The sequence below is a fragment of the Taudactylus pleione genome, unplaced genomic scaffold (assembly GCF_031769625.1).
Source record: "Taudactylus pleione unplaced genomic scaffold, aTauple2 ptg000758l, whole genome shotgun sequence".
Taxonomy (NCBI): Eukaryota; Metazoa; Chordata; class Amphibia; order Anura; family Myobatrachidae; genus Taudactylus; species Taudactylus pleione.
Window position 1 is genome coordinate 868,763 of NW_028285160.1, and position 25,518 is coordinate 894,280.

Genomic DNA, 25,518 nt, shown 5'->3' on the forward strand with positions numbered 1-25,518 from the left:
ACAAGTGTAAAGAAGCGATCAGATTAGGAAGACAATACCATATCGGTGTAATCCGTAGGATCTAGTGTGCTTTCTTTGAACACTTTGCACCTCTCGCCAAAGTCTTCATGAAGATATATGACCTGTTCAGTCAACATGTGCCCCTTACTTCCTCCAAACTCTAGCTTCTCTAGTTTTTGAAATTCTATTATTGTGCGCAAAATGTCCTAAAACAATGAAACAAAAAAATCTAGTATTTTTAGAGACCGATAATATATATACACATTAGCATCATATCATATATAAATATGCAATTAACTACCATAATCTGCATAAACCATCTAATACATAATGCAGGGCATACACTATACCAGGGGTGGCCAACCCACAACTCTCGAGCCACATGCGGCCTTTTTGAGTTACAATGCGGCTCACGGCTCGGCGAACCCCCACTAGTACTGAGAATACTGGTCTCTGAAGCGATCAGAGACTAAAGAAGCCTCTGATCGCTTGAGAGGCCATTGTTCCCAGTAATGCAGTGCGCGGGTGACATCATGACATCACCCATGATGTAAGGAGCCCGCGCGCCTGCTGGATCCAGTTAGATCCAGCTGGAAGCGGCAGCAGCAACGATGGCGGGATTCGGGAGCCCTGACCGGGTGGAGCGGTACCAGCATGTAGACAGGTAAGTTTCTTCATAGGGGTGTGGACGGGGAGGGGGAGCTAGTACTGGGGGCACTACCTTAGGGGGCATGACTACAGGGAGCATAGCAGAAGGGGCACAACTACTGGGGGACATTGCATAATGGGCACAGCAACAGGAGGTATTGCATAAGGGCCACAACTACTGGGGCATTGCTTAATGGGCACAACTGCAGGGGGCATTGCAGAAGGGCCACAACTACTGGGAGCATTGCATAATGATCACAGCTACAGGGGCCACTGCATATGGGGCACAGCATAATGGGCACTGGCTTTCTCAATGTATTTTATGTGGTTCTGGATTTCAATGTGTATTTTAAATGTATTTTATGTGATCTAGCTTGTTTCTGTGTAATTTATGTGAACGTGGCTATTTCAATGTTTTCCATATTGCTCTGGCTTTTTCTTTCACTTCAACAGTGAAAAAATTATATTGGGAACTTTATGTAAATGGTGTATTTTCATTGTGCTGGGCTCTCCGCCAGCGTGACTAAAAACGGGGAGTGTGACACAAGGTAATGCTCCTGCGAATGTCAAAGCAAAAGCGTGCACAAAAAAAGGGGAGTGGCCTTGTGACAGCTAGGCCACGGCCCATTTTTACACATGCGCCTTCGGCGTATGCATGCGATCGGCTCTTCAACTTGACCATAGATATTTTTGGGCTCTTTGCCTCTGACAGGTTGGCCACCCCTGCACTATACAATTATCGTGGCGATCGGCCCAATATCAGCAGATCCCCCCGATAATTGTAGTAAGTTTGCGGGCAACTGAGGGTAAAATAACAATTGGTCGGGCATGCCAGATTGTCCAGCGTGCCCGTCCGATGCAATATTTTGTTAGTTAAATGTCGGCCACATCGGGCAGTGTATGCCCAGCTACGGCCGACTGCCAGACATCACCCCTGTTCCTTCCCAGGAAAGGAACAGGGAAATGTCTCCTCCCTGGGGGTGGAGCCCAGATGTCGGGGCCAATACACTGTGAGATATCTCAGAGTGTATGCCCGCGGTTTCTGCAGGGTGTCAGGCTGCCAGATAAAATGTCTGACAGGCATTTTATCTGGTAGTGTATGCCCAGCATAAGACATTAATGTAAACTGGTGCAAAGGAAGTTGGTATTGGCTATATCATCGACCTATAAACTGTACTATTCGGTTAATATACTTTGGGAAGATCATACTTTGACATTTGTTTTAGTCTACTGATATATTTACAGAAATTATTATGGAGAAGTGAATAATGTAACTATTAAAAAAATCCTTCAAAGTGAAATATTTATAGAAAGCGGATTCTGAGCACTTTATCTCAGGAGATTAGATAATAAATACATTCAAGCTTAACAGTACAGAAAATACGTTACCTTTCATCTAATAATAAAAGATACAAAAAGTGCGAACTGGGACAATATCATTTGGCACTTTAAGCCATAAAATGTAATATCTATTCATCTCTCTAATTAAACATAATTGTTTTGGTCACTGGCTGTGTCAAACGGGAGTAATTAAGGGAGTAATTATAATAATTATAAGAGTATTACTTTAAGCAGAATATATATCTTATATAACAGAGAAAATAGCGCTTTTCATTCATGTGCAATCCAAAGTATAGACCAACGTATTTATAGTGCTGACGTCTGAATAGGCCTCAATTAGAAGAACGAAATACCTCAATCTTCATTAAGCGCTCAAGAAATCTGTCATATCTGGCAAACACTAGTTGAGAGCGAAAATCCCAAGGTTTGAATTCATTGCTATCCCGGTAATATGACCCCAGATTGCTTCTGTGACTCTGAAAGGAAAGCTTGAAGCTCCTGAGGACATTCACTGCAATTTGTACGCGTTCCAGTGCTTCCTCCGATTCCTCTTTGAAAAGATCTTCCGGTGAAAGGTACAACTTTACCTAGAATTTAATGAGCAATAATCAGACATTGAGTGAGAAAAGGAACATAAAAGGTCACAGTCTGCCAATTAATAATATTGTATAGCTAAATAACATACGATCACAACAAATCGACTGCATTAACGTCGTCTAAAAATACATTTTATTACAGGTCATGACCAAAACCTTTACGAGCAATTGTGCTTGATTGACTTATCGGACAGTATACCACTAATAGCTCTCACCTACAATGTGTAGTGAAACTGGATAAAATGTGGATTGTACAACTAGTATATGAGTCCAGTCCCTCAGATTAATTCAGTACAGCTCTGTATTCGCTGCTCCAACAAATTGGGAGTTTAATCCATTGAAAATTACTTCTTATATTCTTATAATGTACCAATCTGTAATGTTGAAATCTAACCAAATTCTCCCCCAAAGATTGGGCTTAACCAAATACTAATGTAGGACTAAAGAGACTGAAATTTAAGTGCTCACTGAATAAATTCAATCACATTTATTTTTTTCACTCCACAGTGCTATCCAAGTTAAAGCAAAGCTTGACCAGAAGGAATCTTGCACATTAAGATCAATTATATTTTTGGCAACTGAGATTCCACTAAAGCCAAACTTGGCAAAGCCAAAATCTGCATCATTTCGGGAACTGAAAGCTTGTGCAGAACGGAGATCGCCAAGTACCAGGTTACTATTAACTGTTTATAAAAGTTGTACCCTCTTTATACGCATATTTGGCATTAAACACCCAACGTTCAAAATCTAAATCTGTTTGTGCGTAGGTTTATGCTACAACAAAAAGGTCATTCAGTAAGTTTATGTCAGGGGACTTTTATACCTTTTACCCCAAAATATATTTAGATACCCCGACGTTCCCCCCTTGATTTGAACGGAAGGAAATCATATAGTAGTTCCCCCATATAATGCCCCTGTAGTAGTGCCCCCATATAATGCCCCTGTAGTGCCGCTTGTACAAAAAAAACCACTTACCTTAATCCCCGCTCCTGCGTCCGCCGCCGTCCTGTCCGCCCGGCTGCTCCTCGGAACTATGGGAGAGACATCATGACGTCTCTCCCATAGTGCGCATGGAGAGAAGCGGAAGCTGGAGTTCATAAGAGATCTCTAGCCTCCGGCTAACACGGTGCTTCAGGGAAGGAGCCGGGCGCCCGCTGGTAATAACATCTCAGCGGGCGTCTGGCTTAGAGCCTCCCTGCGGCACAGCCAGGCATGCAATAGAATGATTCATATGCATGCCCGGCTGTCTGTCCATTACCCCCAGGAATTTCAGTTTTACCCCATGTGGGGTAATATACCCCTGTTCCTTGACCGCTGGTTTATGTCTTTTTGTGTCCATTAGAAACCACAGGTTCTGCAACATCACAATCATTGTTATCTTCATCTTCATCACCATTGGCATCAATACAATACAAAAGATCAAGTGAACTGTTAATATGATATATTACTCAGTTTGTACTAAAGGTCACAGGCACCTAAGAAAATTGCCAAATTGAGCATTAGTTGTAATCCTGACAATACAACAGAATATTGGGCCTGATTCAGGTGGATTGCAACAGCAACAGCGTATGCAGCCGGCCGATTATTACATACTGCGCATGTGTATGCACAGCAGCGCGCGTGCTCGAATGCCTCACTGCGATCGGGACTGCGATCGCAGTGACTACGCAGACCCATCGCATGGTGATTGACAGGAAGTACTGTCTGTGGGAGGTGACGGGGGGGTGGTCGGTTATACGCAGGCGTGCCAGTGCGTTTGAACGTCGTTGCAGGGGCCTGCATAAATTAGCCACTGCCATGGCCTATGCAGCCTGAGCTCACTGCGTACTGGATGGTTAGCAATTTCTGAGTAAGGTCTGCACTTGTGTAAGTGTGCGTGAGGCTCCCATTGTACTCCATGTTAACAATGTTCTCGCAGTCTTGCCAAGTATTACGGATGTGTGTAAGGTAAGGTGGGTGTCCTTATGTTGAGCAGTGATGGCATAGCGATCGCAGAAGATTAGCATATCTTCGCAGTGAGACTGCGAGCGTATTCGCAGCGATGATCGCACTTACGATCCAATCTGAATCAGGCCGATTGTTGCCACCTTGCGATCTGGGAAATACCACCATTTGTGCACAAGACATTGAGGGGCTTACGCAAAGTTGGCCACAATTGTGCCCCAAATCGCAGGCGTAAATTGTGTTGAATAAAAAAGACGCATTGAGTGTATATATACAACTATCATATGATCTATGCAGGTTTGCATCAGTCCATGCTTTCTTTCAAACATTTGTTTGTTTATATTTTGCCCAAATACGCATCTAGTATTAGGCATCAAAAATACTAAAAAAAACAACAACAAAAAACCCTAACCCTCCCCCCAGTGCTTAACCCTAACCATCCCCTCTGACAGCCTAACTCTAACCCTCCCCCTAGTGCCTAACCCTCACCCTAACCTTAAAAATTTTGAAAAACCATAAAACGACACGTTGACCATATGTGTGTCGACCATTTGAACCTGACGACCTTTTGTCCCTGTTCACCTTCTACACTGTCGACCTTTTGTCAGTTGACCGTTTATACCTTTTGACCATCTGGTGTAGACCTATTGACTGTCGACCTTTACACCGTATAACATGTAAGGCGCTGCGGAACACTTGTGGTGCCATATAAATAAACAATAATAATAATAATAATAATATACCGAGCAACAAAAATAGCACCTCTCAGTGTCAGCGTTTCATTTGCAAACAGCCGATCACAAGCAGGTAATACTTTCATGTGTCATCATCTGCTATTTGCAAGCACAGAGAACTGCTATTGCATTGGTAGCCAGTAGACAACTTGTGCTGCACTGATTGCTTCATAGATTGCACCACATAGCTTCAGCAGTGATCCCACTACAGCAGATGATTGGTCACTATGCAAACAAATTACTGTCTGAAGGTAATTATTAAAGACAGTTTGCTGTGCTTCCCTTAGGAATTATTGACTCAATATGCAAACAGTTTACTGTGCGAAGGCAATTATTAATGATGGTTTGTTGTGCTTCTCTTAGGAATTATTGACATTAGTTGGGCTAACAGAGTGTGACCAAAAGTATGCAAAAAGCTTGTGGCATTACCCTTAGCTTATAAAACCTGGCACAATGCCTTTGTTCAGTACTCTTTAATCAGGCCATTATTAGTAATTTCTATTAGTTGTTCTTCTACAAATCATTACGTCCTTTTCAAAATCTCTCCGGAGTTAAAACAAAAATGATTCAGGCTCTGTCGGTCGATGTCAGATGTAGTGGAACGATTTTTTTGCACCAAATCCACACTGCCCATGTGTGGAAGCAGTGAGGAATTATTCTCAAAGTGAGCGACAGGTAGTCAGCATTTGGGGGAGGTAAGAGGGGTGGCTGCAGACAGGCTGGGACCATTTTCTGGGTGTGTCCTAGATGTGAGACGCTGGAGGTGAGTGTCTACGTACACAAGACATCAGCTAAGTCATTAGGATATTTTCACAAGCCCGCTGCCTCCGAAACCGCAGTTGCAGTCCACCTCTGAATGAGGCCCTGACTGTTCTCAGCAAGACATATGATGGCAGAGGGGAGCGAAGGAGGATGTCACAGGTCATACACAGTTTAGACGGGGCTACCTAAGCTTCTTTGTTCACTACATCCTATGCCATGTGACTGCAGTTACCATGGCAGCCCAAAATCATAAATCATTACATGATTGAAGAAAAGATGAAGCAGAAAAGAAGGAAAATTGATAAAAAAACAACATTCCCCTCACAGCTTGCCCCAGTGGTTTATGTTAAAAGAAACACCACCTGATTTTGCTGTCACAGGATTGCTGCTTTAAACTTCAATATTTTCAACAAAAACAGTTGTCAAAGGTGATTAAAAAAATACAAACTTATTTTGGCCACTAAAATAATTTGCATATTTAACATATCAATTGCTTTCATTTATTAATCTAGCCAAGGTTTTCAAATATATTGTACTAGCTGGGATACCCAGTGTTGCCCGGGTTGAAGACTGGACCCTGAAGTACACCTGCAGCCTTTATTTGTTTTGATATTGTTCTTGCCTATAAACCCATTCTATTGATCCTGAAAATGACCCCACTGTTTGCTAACATGCTTGCAAAAAGTGGCGTAACTACCGTGGGTGCATGTGGTATCACTGCTATCGTGCCCAAGCTGCCTCTGTGGCCGACCACTCCCCCTGCACACAGTCAAGCACAGAAGGTAGGCCGTTCCAGTCAGGGCCATCGAAGGGTTCCCGGGTGTCATCAATGTTGATTTGGTGCCGGCCCACCAGCTGATTACAGCTGGAACACTGGTAGACAGTCATGGAGACAGAGCCGCCGGTCGCAGGGCAATCAGAGCTTGCGGACTGGCAGCCAATCAGCAGTGGCAGCTCCTGATTGGCTGCTGGTCTGACGTCAGATTTAAATTTCACCAGCCCTGTCTGTCCATGTCTGTAGTTGCCTGGCGGTGTGCCAACTGCAATTAGCTGGTGGCCCAGTCCCAAATCCACACTTGCTGGCACACAGGGGGAGACAAGAGGCTGCTGGAGGGACATGAGGAGGTAAGTTGCTAGGGGAGGGGCATAATGTGTAAGGGGCACTACTATTGTGTTGAATAATGTGCTTTATGGGGCACTACTACTATGTGGCATAATTTGTAAAGGGCATTGTTGTGTGGTATAATGTGTAAGGGACATTATGGTGTAGTGTAAAGGGGGATTACTGTGTGGCATTATGTGTATAAGGGGTACTACGGTGTGGCATAACCTGAATGGGCTCTGTGTGGCATAATCTGAGTAGGGTCTGTGTGGCATAACATGAATGGGCTCTGTGTGTGTTTTTTTTACCTCTGGGGGGGCCCTTTTAAGATCTTGCTATCTGGCCCACAAAGTTGTAGATATGCCCTTGCATGCAAACACAGAGGCTCTGGATTTAATATAAACTTGCAGGAGTCATCAAGTTTGCTCAGACTGAGGGTAAAATTATACCTTTTGTAGCTATCTCACAAGTTTTTGGCAGACTGATAATTTCCACTTTAGCCAGCCCTGGAACCTGTGTAATCTAAGAGTGTCCCCATTTTTAACAATTGTGTAACAATGTGTGGCCCTGACGAAGTTCAAACCTAGGCAAAAATCTAATCCCGGGCAAACTACACCACCATGCAAAATTTGGTGGAGCTAGATCCTAAACTCTGGCCATGCATAAAGAACATGCATAAAGGACAAAAAGACAGACAGACACACAAATAGACAGTCTTTCTCGCTTATTATATAGATGTACATATTCAGACAGTACCTGATCAATGAGCAAGTTGCAGAGCTCTTGTAGTAGAACAATGATCCGAGCAGGAGTGTTGTAAAACGAGGAGTGACTCCAGATCAGGCAGATCGTGTGGAACAGTGGAGGAATTAACACATGAACCTGGGGAAAATCTGTCTCCTCTAATTGCCTTATCAGTGGTCCTAGTGTTCTCAGGTGTAGGTCTATATCTTCAGCTTCAACAAGTGCTTAAACAAACACACATTAATGACATTTATGCATAAGAATACTACAGTACATACAGTTCCTATCCAATAACATCCCCACTATACAGTCCACGTACAACTATTCATATATTCTCTTTCTTCACTTTCACTTCCTACTGACCCTTTGCCAACTGGATCATACAGCCCATCTAGAACCTAAGCAATATGGCTGGACCTTTTCGCTATAGGAAACACCTATTCTTGTGTATCAATGCCTATTTCCCTATATAAGCTTGCGAGCAAGGCCCTCTTACTTATATGTCTGTCTGTCGTTACCCAGTCTTGTTGTATTACTGTTTGTTCCCAATTGTAAAGACCACCGGAATATGCTGCGCTATACAAGTAACTGGTAATAAGTAAATAAGTACATCATGTATGTGAGTAAGCTACTAGTCAATATATTCATGTTTGTTTGAGTCCGTTCCTTTCCATTTGCTTCATCATGATGGCCTCATTGCAAGTTATATTTATACTATAGATCATATTTGTACAGCCAATGTTCATTTGGTGCCTGGATTAGTAATTATCTAGAGGCAGGGACAGACTGGGGCTCCTCAGAAGCCCTGGCAGTCCATCTAATGCGCACGTGTGTCCGCAAACTGGGGAGTGGTCTTACTCAAAGGGGGAGTGATCAAACATCACGGGGGCGTGGTCACGTCTCAGGAGGACATGCCGCGAGTCACGGGGCATGGCCTCGCAGCACGCTCCCGGCCTTTCAGTGTCGTGGACGAGCAGAGCGCCAGGAGACTGAGCTGCTCGGCCAGGTTTGCAGCCAGACTGGTCCAACTGGCCATCGGCCCTTCTGCCATTTGCCAGAAGTGCTAGATGGGCAGTCCGGCCCTACCTAGCAGCTTTCTCAAAAGGCAGAGAGAAGCCGCTGAATGCGGTGAAACACGTTAAGGACTTACAGATCAGTGTCCACAAACCTCCAGACCAGCACTGAACTGCATTGTCTGGAACAATCCTTTATTGGATCACATTGTTCAATTGCGGTATCCCCACCTCCATATTGATTGAGCTCTCACCGAGCACCACGGCATCATCCAGCCGCAGCTCCATCTGATCATCCAGCTCAGAGCTGCATTACGAGCTTGGAGGGGGAGAAGCACAGCCGGGAGACGGACAGCCACAGTGGTGACTTGGCTAGCAGGAGCAGTGACCCCACTGCGCTGCAGGAACGGACCTGCTGTCAGCTGCACTTTCATTACACAGTTGGTGACTTGCTATTTACCGCATACTTTATCATATCAATTGTTATCCATTTGGAACATTCTCCCACTAAGGCTGTTGGGGATTTCCCCTTGTTCCAGCTCAGTGCAGGCATCACTCTATACCACTACATGCAGCAGCATTGCTCTAATCAAAGTACTGATCTTGTTCAACCTCCCATCTTGGATACATTTTATCATTAATATCCTCTGGAGTGAGACATTGTTCCATTAAGTGGATATCGTTACAAAATCTGTTCACCTGCACATTATGTGATTGTTCAGCATGTACTATGATATAGGTGATTGCAGACTATTTAGTTTGTCTATGTTGTGCCCTACGGATTGGGTAACATTTTATCATTTATATTAAACTATATAAAACTTTTTATTACTAATTCCATAGTGACTTTTGTGTATGCAGCGCTTTCTCCCCCTATTTCTCTAGTTTACTTTAGCACTGTGCAGTGGCGGTTCTAGCGGCGGGCTAACAGGGCCGTCGTCCGGAGTGCCGGCCCCTAGATGGCGCCACTGAGTCCCCGGGAGGCAAAAAAAAAACTCTTAAAAAAAAAACCAGCGCCGCTCCCCCCCGCTAGCCGCCGCCACAGGGAGGCTGCATTAGCCGGGTGCCCGCTGATATTTGTTATCAGCAGGCACCCGGCTCCCTCCCTGTAGCGGCAGCCGAAAGCCAGAGCTCACTCCTGAGATCCGGCTTCCGGCAGAGAGCACTATGGGAGGGACGTCATGATGTATTGACGTCTCTCACATAGATATGAGGAGCTGGAGCTCAATTCTGAGCTCCTGCTCCCGCAGAGAGCACTATGGAAGGGACGTCATGACGTAATGACGTCTCTCCCATAGATACGTGGTGGAGCCGTGGTCGGACCGGACAGCAGCGGACGCAGGAGCGGGGCTTAAGGCAAGTATTGTGTTTGTATTTTAATTGTTTTTTTTTCAGCACCAGCCCTGGGGGCATGGCTACAGGGGACATGGCTATAGTGGGGCATTACTACGTGCATTACTACTGGGGCCATGGCTATAGGGGGGCATTACTACTGGGGTTATGGCTATAAGGGGCATTGCTATAAGGGGCATGGCTACAGGGGGCATGGCTATAATGGGGCATTACTACTGAGGGCATGGCTATAGAGGGCATTACTACTGGGGGCAAGGCTATAGGGGGGCATTACTACTGGGGGCATGGCTATAGGGGACATTACTACTGGGGGCATGGCTATAGGGGGCATTACTACTGAGGGAAATGGCTATAGGGGGCATTACTACTGAGGGAAATGGCTATAGGGGGCATTACTACTGGGGGCATTACAACAGGAGGCATTACTACTGGAGGCACATCTATAGGGGGGACACTACTATATGGGACATTACCAATGGGGGCATTAACACTGTGGGCATTACCACTGTGGGCACTACTAATGAGGGCACTGCATGGGGGGCACCACTAATAACCCCATTGTGTAAGGGGCACTACTACTGTGGGCATTGTATTAGGGGCAATACTACTGTGGGCCTTGTGTATAAGGGGCAAAAATTTGGGCATTGTGTAAAAGGGGCACCACTGTGTGTCTTAACATGAATAAGGGACTTCTGTGTGGCGTAATTCGAATTGGGGATAATGTATTATAAAGGGAATTACTATGTGTGGCATAATGTATTATACAAGACATTACTGCGTGTGGCAGAATGTATTATACAGGGCATTACTGCGTGTGGCATAATGTGTTATACAGGGCATTACTGCATGTGGCAGAATGTGTTATACAGGGCATTACTGTGTGTGGCATAATGTGTTATAAAGGGCATTACTGTGTGTGGCATAATGTGTTATACAGGGCATTACTACATGTGGCATAATGTGTTATACAGACCATTACTGCATGTGGCATAATGTGTTATACAGGGCATTACTGTGTGTGGCATAATGTGTTATAAACAGCATTACTGTGTGTGGCATAATGTGTTATACAGGGCATTACTGTGTGTGGCATAATGTGTTATAAAGGGCATTACTGCGTGTGGCATAATGTGTTATACAGGGCATTACTGTGTGTGGCATAATGTGTTATAAAGAGCATTACTGCGTGTGGCATAATGTGTTATAAATGGCATTACTGTGTGTGGCATAATGTATTATACAGGGCATTACTGCATGTGGCATAACGTGTTATAAAGGGCATTACTGTGTAAGACATACTGTGTAAGGTTCATTACTGCACATGGCAATTATGCGCCACGAGGGGAGAGCTTGGGAGAAGCCCATTACCTCACAGTGTGCTGTATTGGGGTTGTTCTGCAAGGACACGTCCCCTTTCCGGAAGCGCTCCCGCTTTCAGCACGCGCAGAGAAACGCCATCTAACAAAAGTAATTTTTTTTTTTTTGGGGGTGGGGGCGCACAACTGGGAACTTCTGCCCTGAGCTCCACAATGTCTAGAACCGGCCCTGGGACTGTGTGTGCTTTTTGGGAGTGGTGGCATTACTCCCAGGTGGTGGGCAGCAGCCTACACAATTGGATATTTATTTACTGGAATATAAATCCTTGTGGTGCTTGGTTTCTTTTTTCAACTCTTTTCTAGCCAGGCCTGCTGGAGAGAAGGGAATTTGAAACTAGGATAAGGGGTGTTGAGTTGTTAAATAAAGTAAATTATTATTATTATTATTATTATTAGCATTTATTTATATGGCGCCACAAGTGTTCCGCAGCGCCTTACAAAGTACAAAAACAAATTGTATACAAGTGACTTACAGAACAATACAATACAGGTCATGGATAATATATATTGCTACATTAGTGACCATATCACCCACCAAGTGTTAGGTGCCCTAGTGGTGAGTAAGAAGTAAATGACACTATAGTAAGGAGAAGCACAAGAGGGTAGATTATCCGAACCATAGCAACAATAGCAGCAATGACTAATATATGCAAGAAAAAGACTGCACTATATCCTCTGAACCGGATGAGGTTGGAAGATACTCTGATATTCTAGTTCCAAACTAAGTTGTATTAAAATATTGGTTTACAAAAAACACCCCAATAATGCTGCTCTGTATATATTAGATATCATTGTTTACCTAAAATGACTGATACTGGGCCTGATTCAGAGATAGATGGTATTGCACAGCCACAGGGAAGCCGCTGCACAATACCTTCCAACTAAAATGCAAATGCAGCAGGTGGTGCCAGTAGAAAACAGACACTTCCTGCATGCATCTGTGACCCCAGTGCTGTGTACGTAGACGCTGCCTCGGATCACCATTGCGACCATCACTACCGATGGTTGCTGCTTCGACCAGGCTGTGTAAGCTGAAACATACTCAGGCTGGCTGTCAGAACTGAACAGCTGGTTCTAGAAAGTCTACATCCAAAGACGCAGACATAGGGCTCAGCACGCACTTGTTTTGGAGCATGGTCCTTGAGTCTGACCCCCAAACGCCGCAGCATGCCATGGGGGACTGTGAGCGATCATGCAGGACTCGTTCTGCATGTGCATAGAACTTGCCCTGTGCTTGTGCAGAACCCACAGAAATCACCTGTACATAAGTATTCACAGCCTTTGCTCAATACTTTGTTGATGTACCTTTGGCAGCAATTACAGCCTCAAGTCTTTTTGAATATGAATTCACAAGCTTGGCACACCTATCTTTGGGCAGTTTCGCCCATTCCACTTTGCAGCACCTCTCAAGCTCCATCAGGTTGGATGGGAAGTGTCGGTGCACAGCCATTTTCAGATCTCTCCAGAGATGTTCAATCGGATTCAAGTCTGGGCTCTAGTTGGGCCACTCAAGGACATTCACAGAGTTGTCCTGAAGCCACTGATATCTTGGCTGTGTGTTTAGGGTCGTTGTCCTGCTGAAAGATGAACCGTCGCCCCAGTCTGAGGTCAAGAGCGCTCTGGAGCAGGTTTTCATCCAGGATGTCTCTATACATTGCTGCATTCATCTTTCCCTCTATCCTGACTAGTCTCCCAGTTCCTGCCACTGAAAAACATGCCGGCAGCATGATGCTGCCACCACCATGCTTCACTGTAGGGATGGTATTGGCCTGGTGATTAGCGGTGCCTGGTTCCTCCAAACATAACGCCTGGCATTCACACCAAAGAGTTCAATCTTTGTCTCATCAGACCAGAGAATTTTGTTTCTCATGGTCTGAGAGTCCTTCAGGTGCATTTTGGCAAACTCCAGGCGGGCTGCCATGTGCTTTTTACTAAGGAGTGGCTTCCATCTGGCCTGATTGGTGGATTGCTGCAGAGATGGTTGTCCTTCTGGAAGGTTCTCCTCTCTCCACAGAGGAATACTGTAGCTCTGACAGAGTGACCATCGGGTTCTTGGTCACCTCCCGGACTAGGGCCCTTCTCCCACGATCGCTCAGTTTAGACGGCCGGCCAACTCTAGCAAGAGTCCTGGTGGCTCCGAACTTCTTCCATTTACGGATGATGGAGGCCACTGTGCTCATTGGGACCTTCAAAGCAGCAGATATTTTTCAGTACCCTTTCCCAGAGCTGTGCCTCGAGACAATCCTGTCTATGAGGGCTACAGACTATTCCTTGGACTTCATGCTTGGTTTGTGCTCTGCCATGCACTGTCAAGTGTGTGACCTTATATAGACAGGTGTATGCCTTTCAAAATCATGTCCAATCAACTGAATTTATCCCAGGTAGACTCAAATTAAGCTGTAGGAACATCTCAAAGATGATCAGTGGAAACAGGATGCACCTGAGCTCAATTTGCTTCATGGCAAAGGCTGTGAATACTTATGTACATGTGATTTCTTTCTTTTTTTTAATTAAATTTGCAAAAATCTCAAAAAAACTTTATACACGTTGTCATTATGGGGTACTGTGTGTAGAATTTTGAGGACAAAAATGAATTTATTCTATTTTGGAATAAGGCTGTAACATAACAAAATGTGGAAAAAGTGAAGCGCTGTGAATACTTTCCGGATGCACTGTACATCTATGAACCATGCCCTCTGTTAACAAGTTTGGCCATTATAGCAGAGCTATTGTTTCCATTTTATCCTCTACTGATAATAAGGTGATTTGCAAATGGTTTGTTGAAAGTATCAATAAATTTCTCTGTCATCAGTTAAGGTTAAAGATAACCAAAGTGTACTGATAGTCAATATGATAATAAATGCTGTCAGTCTGCTGCAGTCTATAATGGACAAGTCATGACAGGTAAAGTAAGGGGGTCTATGAAACCCTAAATTAGTGACTCTACAAGCTTTAATGTGATGTGAGCAAGCCAGGTTTCATGCCTACTTCCAAAGTCCACCAAAAATTTCTAAATGTATTCTGCCAGGACATTAATTCATATTATTATACAGTAAAACGTCCAGAGAGAGTATAAAAAGAAATCCTTAAAAGTGCCATGCATGGAGACCTGACAGTGTTTGACAGCACATGACACACCCCATCTGGCTCCATACCTGGACTCCACAGGAATTTTACGTAGGGATCCCAGAAACCTGCACGTTTTAAGGCTTTTTTGCTAAGTTGCAAGTAGACAAAAAGACCTGTCATAAAACTCAAGCAAAATGACCCGAAAGGAAACACCCTGCTGTGCTGAAGTGGAAGCTTGTGTGGTACAAAGTAAATAATGGTGGAGTGCCAAAATCAAAAAACACTTTCAACAAAAGAAACATACAATACTTTCAAGGTCTCCAAAGTACTTAATCCAGATGGGAGCTCATTATAAAATACCTACATCCCATAGCACACACAACAGTGGAAATGACTGAAGAAAAGACTTTGTCACTTTCATTTCAAAGACATATTTTTATTTTCTTGATGGGCTTTAATTGGGTAATGACCTTTCCATAATTTCCGTCACAGTACGATGCTTATCGTGTCTATCACACTAATGGAAAACTCAACTAAAGAATTAATACTATATCTGAAAAATTTAAAACTTATTTATTGTACATTGGACGGTGAATTTAGTTGTAATAGAGCATTGTAACACACAAAATTGTCCAGAATCACAAGAAATGGAACTTAGATGTGCACTAGTAAGTGTTACATACAGTATAAAGGAACTTCCAAATTAGACCACCGCAAGTCTGATCAGTCTTATGTTCAAAGAGCTTGATTCTAAGGGGATCTGGTCTATAGATCAGCAAAAAGGTTGACAATGTCTAGATAGACACCAGATGTTAGACAGTCAATAGGTCGACAGGGACAAAATGTTGACATACTAAAGGTAGACATGTAAGAAAGTCGGCAGGTACAAATGGTCGATAAGGTCAAAAATAGTCAACATTGTTTTTCTTAGGTTTAGGGTTAGGCACTTACCCCAAGGGTTAGGTACCAGGAGGGAGGGTTAGGGTTAGGCACCAGGAGGGAGCGTTAGGGTTAGGCACTAGAAGAGATGGTTAGGGTCAGGAGGCACCTACCCCGACGGTTACGGTTAGGCACCAGGAGGGACGGTTACAGTTAGGCACCAAGGGGAGGGTTAGTGTGAACATTAGGATTAGAAACAAAAAAAGTCGACCATTGTTGTGTAGACCTTTTGACACTGTCGACCAATTGTCCCTGTCGACCTAATGACTGTCTAACATCTAGTGTCTATCCTAGACATTGTCGACCATTTTACTGTCTATCTTTCAATCCACATCCATTCAGAGATGGATGGAATTGCATAGCCACACACAAGCAGCTTTGCAATTCCGTTCATCTTAACGCAAGTACAGAAGGAGGTTTCAGACACCTCCTTACTGAATTTGTGAGCACCATCGAGACTGATGGTCGTGATGGTTGCTCCTTTTTTCAGGCTGCAGGAGCTGAAGCTTCCTGTAGCCTGACCGGAAGCTGATCACTTCAGAGGCCATAAATCTGCATCTCACCTTGGCCTCGTCCCTCTCGGAAAATGGGGCAACGCGCCCCCAATTTCCAGGAACAGTGACCAGCCACGCCCCCAAACGCCACAGCATGTCAATCGCACTGCGGCTTGGGAGGGCCTGCAGGCTTAATCACAGGACCAGTACTGCACATGCGCAGAACAGGTCCTACACAAGCACAGACCCTTAACCATCGGAGATTTACGTTCATCATCGGATGAACGGACATCTCTAAATCGGGCCCAAAGTGTTTATTCTGTCATTTAAGTAATCCAAAAGTTCTTTTATCAAGGAAGAATGATAAACTGCTATAGTTCCAAAATGTATAAATATAAGCTTTGATCCAGCATGGTGGCCAATGCGAATACCACGGGAGAATAATTACCTTTACTTATAAAGCGCCACCATATTATTCAACGCTATACAACAAAAAAAAAGTATTCACATGATTCTCTGGTCTCCATGCTGTGAAGCAGCAATGCTAACCACTGTGACACCATGTCATCCATAGAGTTAAAGTCCATTCAAAGGCATAAATAAGGTTATATCAGCAGTTATCATTTAAGGTGCATACACATGTAACAATTTTTTTAATAATTTAACTATAACAACATCGTTATCATTCAATCAATCGTTCAGTTTCTGAGTTAAAACGATGAATGATTTTCGTTCATGTACGTTCACATTTGTAGTTCATTCTGACTGACCATCTGAATGATTTTCGTTTAGAAAATCGTTCATATTGTACAGAATGTACGATGAACGATGTCCATTCACTGTATGCATGATTAAAAAATCGTTCATGAAAATTGTTAACAAAATCGTTCATTCATTTAGTAACCAACGATTTTTCTAAACGATTTTCGTTCACTTTTTCAAGGGAAAATCTGAACGAAAATCTTTGGTTACTAAAATCGTTACGTGTGTATGCAGCTTTAATCCCATTTCTTCAATTTCATCCTTAGAAATGTTCTACAGATGCTTTTAATATTTCTGAAAATATGTGAGTTCTAGAACATATGGACTTACCATTTTTTACCTCCACAATTATATTCTGTAGTGTTGGGTAATAACTGCTTTCTTTCTCCTTCAAGATGGTAGCCATTTTCTGAACGACAGGTGCCTGGAGCTGAAGGTTGAAGATAGATTTACAGATGTTATTTTTGCTTCTTTGTTTTACAATATATATACAAATTGTTCTGTGCAATTACTGCTGAATGCAGTGTGACCGATGACGCCACCAAGTGCGCAGAGCCAAGAGGGCGGCCAAGTGTACTGCTCAGGGTGCCAGTGCCCTCCTACAGCACTGGTATACATTGTTATAAAAGACTGTATTGTAAAGTAAGAAAGTCAAACATGAGATCGGATTCAGAACAAATAATCAGAAATTCTCTCACCCTAACCACAGTGTATGTGGAAGCCCAGTACATTTTATCTTGCAGAACTGCGCAGTTATCTGCCTTGCATTCTTTCTGTTTTTACCTGTGTTAAGTATATGTGAAAATGGGGATATCTGCCTGTACACCATAAAAAGAAGGCACAGCGATAAAGGATAACAATATAGAATCGTATTAATGGCCCTAATAAAAATATTTGGGGTCCTGAAATTGTGTCAAATGGCTGTTTTATGAATATTTCTAAAACAAACTAAATAATGATAGAAAGTGGTTTTTTTCAATAAAATAAATGATCTTTTTAAATTGGGGGTGCATAAAAATGGCTATAAGTTTATATTTTTGTAATTTAAAGACACTTTTAAAAAACCTTCAAAATACGCCTCTAACACCCACCTGCAATCAAGTCCCAATATTTTTACCTTGAAATACTGTAGGGATTTAACCCAACTTTTCACCTGCTAAGGAGGTGGTGAACATTTTTCACGACTTCATGCAATGGAGAATTTGCACATGCAAAAACCCCAGCTACTAGGATAGCACGATAAGTCCAATTTTGCACGATAAGCCAATATTCCTTTTGCGAAGAAGCAGCTTATCGCGGCTAACTGAATTTCCTGCTAAATGTGATTTTGTCTTTAAAATAGTCCTGAAGGGAGCAAAAGTCTCAAACTTTAGGCCAACATCTTTGGCACCTCCAAGGATATGAAAACTTGGTTTTAGTATGAGCGCCTATCCCAGATTCAGAAATAAATCTGCCTACTTCACCCAGCCCTTCCCATTCAAAATGTATACCTTTTGCAACACTAGCACAAGCTGCCCACTTGCTGTTCAAATCTATGGCCCGTATTCAATTTGAGGCGAAAAGTCCAGACTTTTCACCTCCCTCGCCTGTTTTCCAGGCGGAAAAGTATCGCGTGCGTGCCTGCTATTCCCCGTATTCAATTCCAAAGTAGGTGAAAACGGGAGAGGCAAAACTTGGATCGGCGAAAAAATACGGGAATTTTATGGAAATAATTGTAGGACCCCCTAAAGATGTCCAGACCTGGGGGATCACTATGGGTACCCCCGTTTTTGCCTGTAGAAGAAAGTCGGGCTTTTAAATAGCTGCGGCAGGTGTTTTTTTTCCCGACATTAAAGAAGTGATGCAGAAGAGCACTTAGCTTTTTTTTCGTTTTTAAAAGTGGTCCCATTAAATTTGGGGTACATTAAAATGGGTACTAGCATATTTTTAAGTTCTTAAACTAATTTTTAAAATATTCAGCAGCTACCGCTAATAGCTTATTCTAGAAAACACCTGCCGCATACTTACAGAATACCCCTGAACCTATTTAGCTATTTTTAAACACTGTTCCCCTATTTTTTTTTGTCTCCCCAAAATTTTAAATGATTTTTTTGGTGTGTCCCGATTTTTTATTTTTATTGGCATATTTTGTTTTAAGGGGGCATTCCCAAGGGTGCAGGCTATTTTTTTTAAGCCTGAACCCTTATACCCCAATTCTGCATTTTTTTTCCGCCTGCTAAAGGCGAAAAGTCAATGTAATTGAATACGGGGATATTTCAGATAGGCGAAATTGAATACGGGCATATGTCTTCTCATAACAAATGGGAGCAGTCCTGAAAAGTAGAGACAGAAACTATAACTGTGCTACAAGGTTGTCATTTAGCAGTTTGGTACATATGCCTGATAAACACATGAGGGGATACAGAGGTTTGTTAACACTATTGTAGTCTTCAAAATACAGCACACTGGGCCTTATTTATTACCGATCGCAACTTCGATTACGCACGCAATCAGCCGATTGTTGTGGCCTGCGTGTGCATCGCAGTGCGTGTGCGCGAACTGCCCACTGCGATCGGAATTGCGATCGCAGTGACTACGCACACCCATCGCAGAGTGATTGACGGGAAGTGCTGCTTGCCGGCAGTGACGGGGGATGGTCGGAGAAACGCAGATGTGCCAGTGAGTTTGAACGCCGTTGCAGGGGTGTGCATAAATTATACACTGTGATCCCGTACGCAGCCTGAGGACTCATAGCGTGCGCAAAACCTGAGTAGGGTCAGAGCTTGTGCAAGTGTGCGTGAGGCTGCGATGGTACTCCATTGTACCGATGGTTACGCAGTCTTTTACTAAACATTACGGATGTATGTAAGGTAAAGTGGGCGTCCTTATGTAGTGCTGCGACTAAGACTAATTTTCATTAAAAAGAAGCCCAGCTCTAGCAGAGTTGCATGGGACCTTGCGACTGACTCACAAAAAAAGACGCCCGCCGCTGGCAGAGTAGCACGGGCCCTGGAGTGCCGAGGGAGGCTGCTTGGCATGACTGCAGCAATAGAATTTGATACAGAGGACACATCTGCATCAAACTCCTCGCTCAGCTAAACTGCTGGACTGACGGTACATACGTTAGTCTCTAGACAACCTCATTGGTTAATCAGTGATAACACCCAGTTAGATGTTATTTTTAGCATAGTAGAAAGCTACAGGTCATTGACTTTACTGCGAGTGACAAACTTCTACAATAATACTTTCCAAACGAAAACAAATAAATTAACCAACCGCTGTATTTAAATCTGTTAAATTAGACGTGGGCAGCCTGTACAGGGAATTTCAGGTTTGTTTGGAGCCTGTAGGTAACTATATATCTTTGTTTCACCACCAGCGAGTTGTATAGTGCATGTTAATCTATAAATACTGTACAGAGACAACCGACAACAAAGGATTAATTTAAGAATATTAAACAAACATTTGTGTAAATTGAGCCAAGAGGATGTACGTACAATACATGGATTTCAGAACGTAAAGCTCTTGTAAGTGGACTTATTGAATACTGAAGAATTGCACATTGAACTAAGCATATGTTCAGCTGAGCATGAATACATAGGTGAATGAGGAGCTAGTACCTATCTCTCATTCCAGCCCCTGTCTGTGTCTGCAGAACACAGAGCTCCAGGCACTGATTTGAAAGTAAAATCTGGCTGAAAGTTGACAATACAATCCTGTGAAGTTAGACTGTGCAGATTTTCACCTATAGTGGCAGTTAAGCATCGCTGATTTTACAGCGCACCTCTATGGGGTGTGAGGAAAAACTAGCGATATCGCTGGACGTGATGTGCTGTTCCAGAAGGCACATCGCAGACATTGACGCTAAATGATAGCAGGTAACTGACCTCTGTCAGAACATTATAAGATAGTTTTCAGCCAGATAGAAAATGCGTTACATACCTGCTTATATATACCAGCAAGATTTTCCCGTCTATTTTTCCAGAAATCAAGCTCTGATGATGGCCCTGGATTGAGACCTTTTAATAGAGGCTGTGAAGAATCTGTATCAATGACATCTCGAACTTGATAGGACCATTTGATCAACATTGATTCAAATGCATGAAGTGCTCCTCTATCAAATACATATTCCCTACAAAACAAGATGCACAAGTATCTCGACATGTGTATTATGGTTATCTGGCTCTATTATATATTAGTAAAATCACTGCATAAACAAAAGATACATTTTAAGGATCTGATTCAAAGCTGCACGCAGTGGCCCCGTGGCTGCGACTCTTTGCAGTGCTGCAGCGGCAATAATATGTAAATGGTAGTTTCAGCCTTCCCCTCGTGTACTAGAGTGCGCTGGAGTGTGCTAAGGGAACGCCTGCGTTTGTCTGGCCACCCCCCCTACCCGCCCACAAAACGGGGCGAGCTGTCAATCAACATCGACAGCCGCCCCATCTTGTTGCGAGCCCAGTAGCGACTGAACTTCAGTCGTTCAGTGGGGCTCTCGCATGGGCACGCCGGAAGCGGGCAGGGCATTAACATCGAGCCACTTGCGAGCGCACAGCGCTTGCGAGTGGCTCTGAATCCGTCCCTTGGTCCCCAAGACCCGACACAGTTCACGTTTTCCAGGTCACCCAGCAGGTGCACAGGTGTATTCATTACTCAATTACACATTTTAAAAGATCCACAGGTGGTGCTAATTATTTCACCTGTGATTCTGAGGATATCTGGAAAACATGCACTGTTTGGGGTCTTAAGGACCTAGTTTGAGAACCTGTGGAGTAGACAGCTCTGCCTCCCCTGCCTTCACGTCCTGCCTATTACTAAATAGGTAAAAGGTTGGACTTTGACATGATATTGAATAGAGATGAGCGGTTCGGTTTTGGCTCGGCTCTTCGCCCTAAATTTTAATCTAAGGACGAGACAAAATCAAATTTTTTGGCACAGATGTCCGTGGGAGCTGATGTTTTGCATCAGTCTGAAATCCGAATTTGACCTCCGGAGTCTCATATCTGCCACTTACGTACAAAAGCAAAATCATCTGAAACATCGGTCGCACATGGAACCTCTGAGTAAACCTATGCTGTCTCAGAATAAGCATCTTACCTAAGACGCCTAGGCCTCTCTAGCTGTATACGAATTTGCAGATGCTCAGTAGGGCACGCCCAGAAAACATTCCCAAAACGCCTGCGTTTTTCTACTCACTCCCCATTACCTCCCCCAAATGCTGACAACCTGTCACTCACTTTGCAAATAAAGCCTCTCTGTGTCTGCTGTTGCTAACCAAGCACGGCGTGTGCACAGTGCACCTTTGGCACGTACACAGAAGCAAAAATCGCTCCATTGTGGCCAACAACGACATTGTGTACATCACTGAATCAGTCCCATTGTCAGGTCTTGTAAACCTGGTATATTGTAACATCTGCTAAATAATATAAAAGCTTGATAACACACAAATAGGGAATAATTAAACGGTATAGCTCACAATTAAAGAAAAAGAAAGTCTAAATCACAGCACTGGTCCATGAGCCATGTACTAAGGGGAAGAGGCCACATGAGACCATGAAAAATACTGTCATACATGCAAAATGTTTACATAAATTATTTTGCAACATAATTATTCTTCTAGTTATGTATCTTGCATCTATTCTCCTCCTGCTCTTCTGTTGTCAGATTACAAACAATGGGCTTTGGCAGGATATCTTACTGTTTGATTGTACCGAGCTGCTTCAGTTCATTCGCTAATAACTTGGTGGGAAGCGGTAAAATGGTTTTCCCAGACAGAAGTCCTTTCACTATGAGGATCTTATTCTTCAGAGACTCGACATGAAGCTCCATATCTTGTGAGGTTGACAAAGACTTGGGATTCTTCTGATTAGAAAGGACAGGCACCAACACCTGGGGAAGAGGGACATGATTAGTAAAACTGGTCTTTCCACAGACTCTTAACAGCTTCAAGGTCAATTTATCCTGGCTGATACTCTAGTGTTAATCAAGCAAGATAATTAGTGCCCAGAGGATTTAGTTCATAGTTACTGAGCAGGTATCAGTCCCAGGGATAAATGTTCTGCTTTATTCTTAAGGTGCTCATTAAATTCTGAACGTATTGCATTTAAACTTTCTTACATATGAACTCTACTGTACTGCCCTGCATTAATTCTTGGTTTCTGTGACTGGTAACTATCTTTTTTAAATCCATATGTGAATTATTCTTGGAAACGTTTCACACTAAAGGTTTTACTTTTTCTGAATTTTATTATACACCTATTTCTACCAGAATACAGGAAATGGTTATCTAGGTTATGTACACTCAAAGTTCACCACTGTGTCTCAGGGAATGGGTCATGTGGGACGTATACAACTCCATACACCCTAAGCTGTAGGCAGTGGCGGATCTACATTTTTGGGTCCCTGAAGCTTGAACTGTAATGGGAGCTTCTTTGCAACCAGCAACATCCAACAAGGTCCTTGCAAGAACCTTGAGGACCAAATGTTGGAGATGTGGAAACCCCCCAGAGAGTGAGAGACTGTAGATAGAAATATAGATGTAGATCCCCTCCCCAGCGAGTGAGAGACTGTAAATACTGTAGATGTTGAACCCCCAGAAATTGAGAGACTGTAGATAGATATAGAAACCACCCAGAGAGTGAAACTGTATATAAATGTAGAAACCCCCAGAGAGTGAGAGACTGTATATAGATAGATGTAGAAACCATCCAGAGAGTCAGATTGTAGATAGATGAATGTAGAACCCCCAAGAGAGTGAGAGACTGTATATAGATAGATACATGTAGAATCCCCCAGAGAGAGAAAGAGACTGTAGATGGATAGATAGATGTAGAAACCCCCCCACAGAGAGATGGAGAGACTCTAGATAGATAGATGTAGAAACTACCCAGAGAATGAGAAACTGTATATAGATAGATAGATGTAGACCCTCCTCAGCAAGTGAGAGACTGTAAAAAGATAGATGTAGAAACCCATCAGAGAGAGACTGTAGATAGATATATAGATAGATGTAGAAACCCCCCAGCGAGAGAGACTGTAAATATATAGATGTATAAACCACCCAGAGAGTGAGACTGTAGATAGATGTAGAAACCCCCCAGAGAGAGAGAGACTGTAGATAGACAGTTGTAGAAACCCCCAGAGAGAGACTATAGATAGATATATAGAAAGATGTAGAAACTCCCCAGTCAGAGACTGTAGATAGATAGACATAGAAACCCTGAAAGAGAGAGAGAGAGAGAGAGAGAGAGAGAGAAAGAGACTATAGATAGATATAGAAACCACCCAGAGTTAGAGACTGTAGAGATAGAAATATAGATGTAGACCCCCCTCCCCAGCCAGTGAGACTGTAAATACAGTAGATATACAAACCCCCCAGAGTGTGAGACTGTAAATAGGTAGATGTAGAAACCCCCCAAAAATTGAGAGACTGCAGATAGATACTGTAGATATACAGTAGAAACCCCCAAGAGAGTGAGACTGTAGATAGATAGATAGATGTAGAAACCCCCCAGAGAGTGAGAGACTGTATAGAGATATAGATGTAGAAACCCCCAGAGAGAGAAAGAGACTGTAGATGGATAAATGTAGAAACCCCCCCAGAGAGAGAGACTGTTGATAAACTTCCCAGAGAGTGAGAGACTGAAGATAGATGTAGAAACCACCCAAAGAGTGAGAGACTGTAGATAGATGCATACCCTCCCTCCCCAGCCAGTGAGAGACTGTAGATAGATACTGTAGATATAGAAACCCCCCAGAGAGTGAGAGACTGTAGATAGCTGTAGAAACCCGAGAGAGAGAGAGAGAGAGAGAGAGAGACTGTAAATAGATATATGTAGAACCCCCCAGAGAGTGAGAGAGAGACTGTAGATAGATCGATAGAAAAAAACCCCAGAGAGTGAAACTGTAGATAGATAAAAAGATAGATGTAGAAACCCAAAGAGAGAGACTGTAGATACTGTAGATGTAGAAACCCACCAAAGAGTGAAAGACTGTACGTACAGATGTAGTAACCCCACACACACACACACATAGTGAGAGACTGTAGATAGACAGATAGAGAGTGAGAGACTGTAGATAGATATTGTAGATATAGAAACCCCACAGAGAGTGAGAGACTGTAGATGGATAAATGTAAAAAACCCCAAGAGTGAGAAAGAGACTGTAGATAGATGTAGAAACCCCCCAGAGAGAGAGAGGGAGACTGTAGATAGATAGATGTAGACACTTCCCAGAGAGTGAGAGACTGTAGATAGATGTAGAAACCCCTCAGAGAGTGAAAGAGATACTGTAGATAGATAGATGTAGACACTTCCCAGAGAGTGAGAGACTGTAGATAGATGTAGAAACCACCCAGAGAGTGAGAGACTGTAGATAGATAGATGTAGACCCTCCCTCCTCAAAGAGTGAGACTGTAAATACTGTAGATATAGAAATTCCCCAGAGAGTGAGACTGTAAATATAGATAGATGTAGAAACCACCCAGAGAGTGAGAGACTGTAGATAGATAGATGTAGACCCTCCTCAGCGAGTGAGAGACTGTAATTAGATAGATGTAGAAACCCCTCAGAGAGAAACTGTAGATAGATAGATGTAGAAATCCCCCAGAGAGTGAGAGACTGTAGATAGATAGTTGTAGAAACCCCCCAGAGAGACTATAGAT

The 25,518-nt window shown here is 43.2% G+C and overlaps 1 protein-coding gene across 1 annotated transcript in view; it reads right to left on the reverse strand.

Moving 5' to 3' along the window:
• The window catches only part of DNAH11 (dynein axonemal heavy chain 11), a 361,565-nt gene that overhangs the window by 291,522 nt on the left and 44,525 nt on the right, over positions 1 to 25,518 (reverse strand). The window contains exons 3-8 of the mRNA XM_088457375.1: positions 22,555 to 22,745; positions 20,799 to 20,988; positions 17,208 to 17,307; positions 7,884 to 8,095; positions 2,343 to 2,576; positions 39 to 206 (exon numbers count right to left, since the gene is read on the reverse strand). Coding sequence (XP_088313501.1) covers positions 39 to 206; positions 2,343 to 2,576; positions 7,884 to 8,095; positions 17,208 to 17,307; positions 20,799 to 20,988; positions 22,555 to 22,745 — 1,095 coding nt within the window. The remainder of the gene's footprint in view (positions 1 to 38; positions 207 to 2,342; positions 2,577 to 7,883; positions 8,096 to 17,207; positions 17,308 to 20,798; positions 20,989 to 22,554; positions 22,746 to 25,518) is intronic.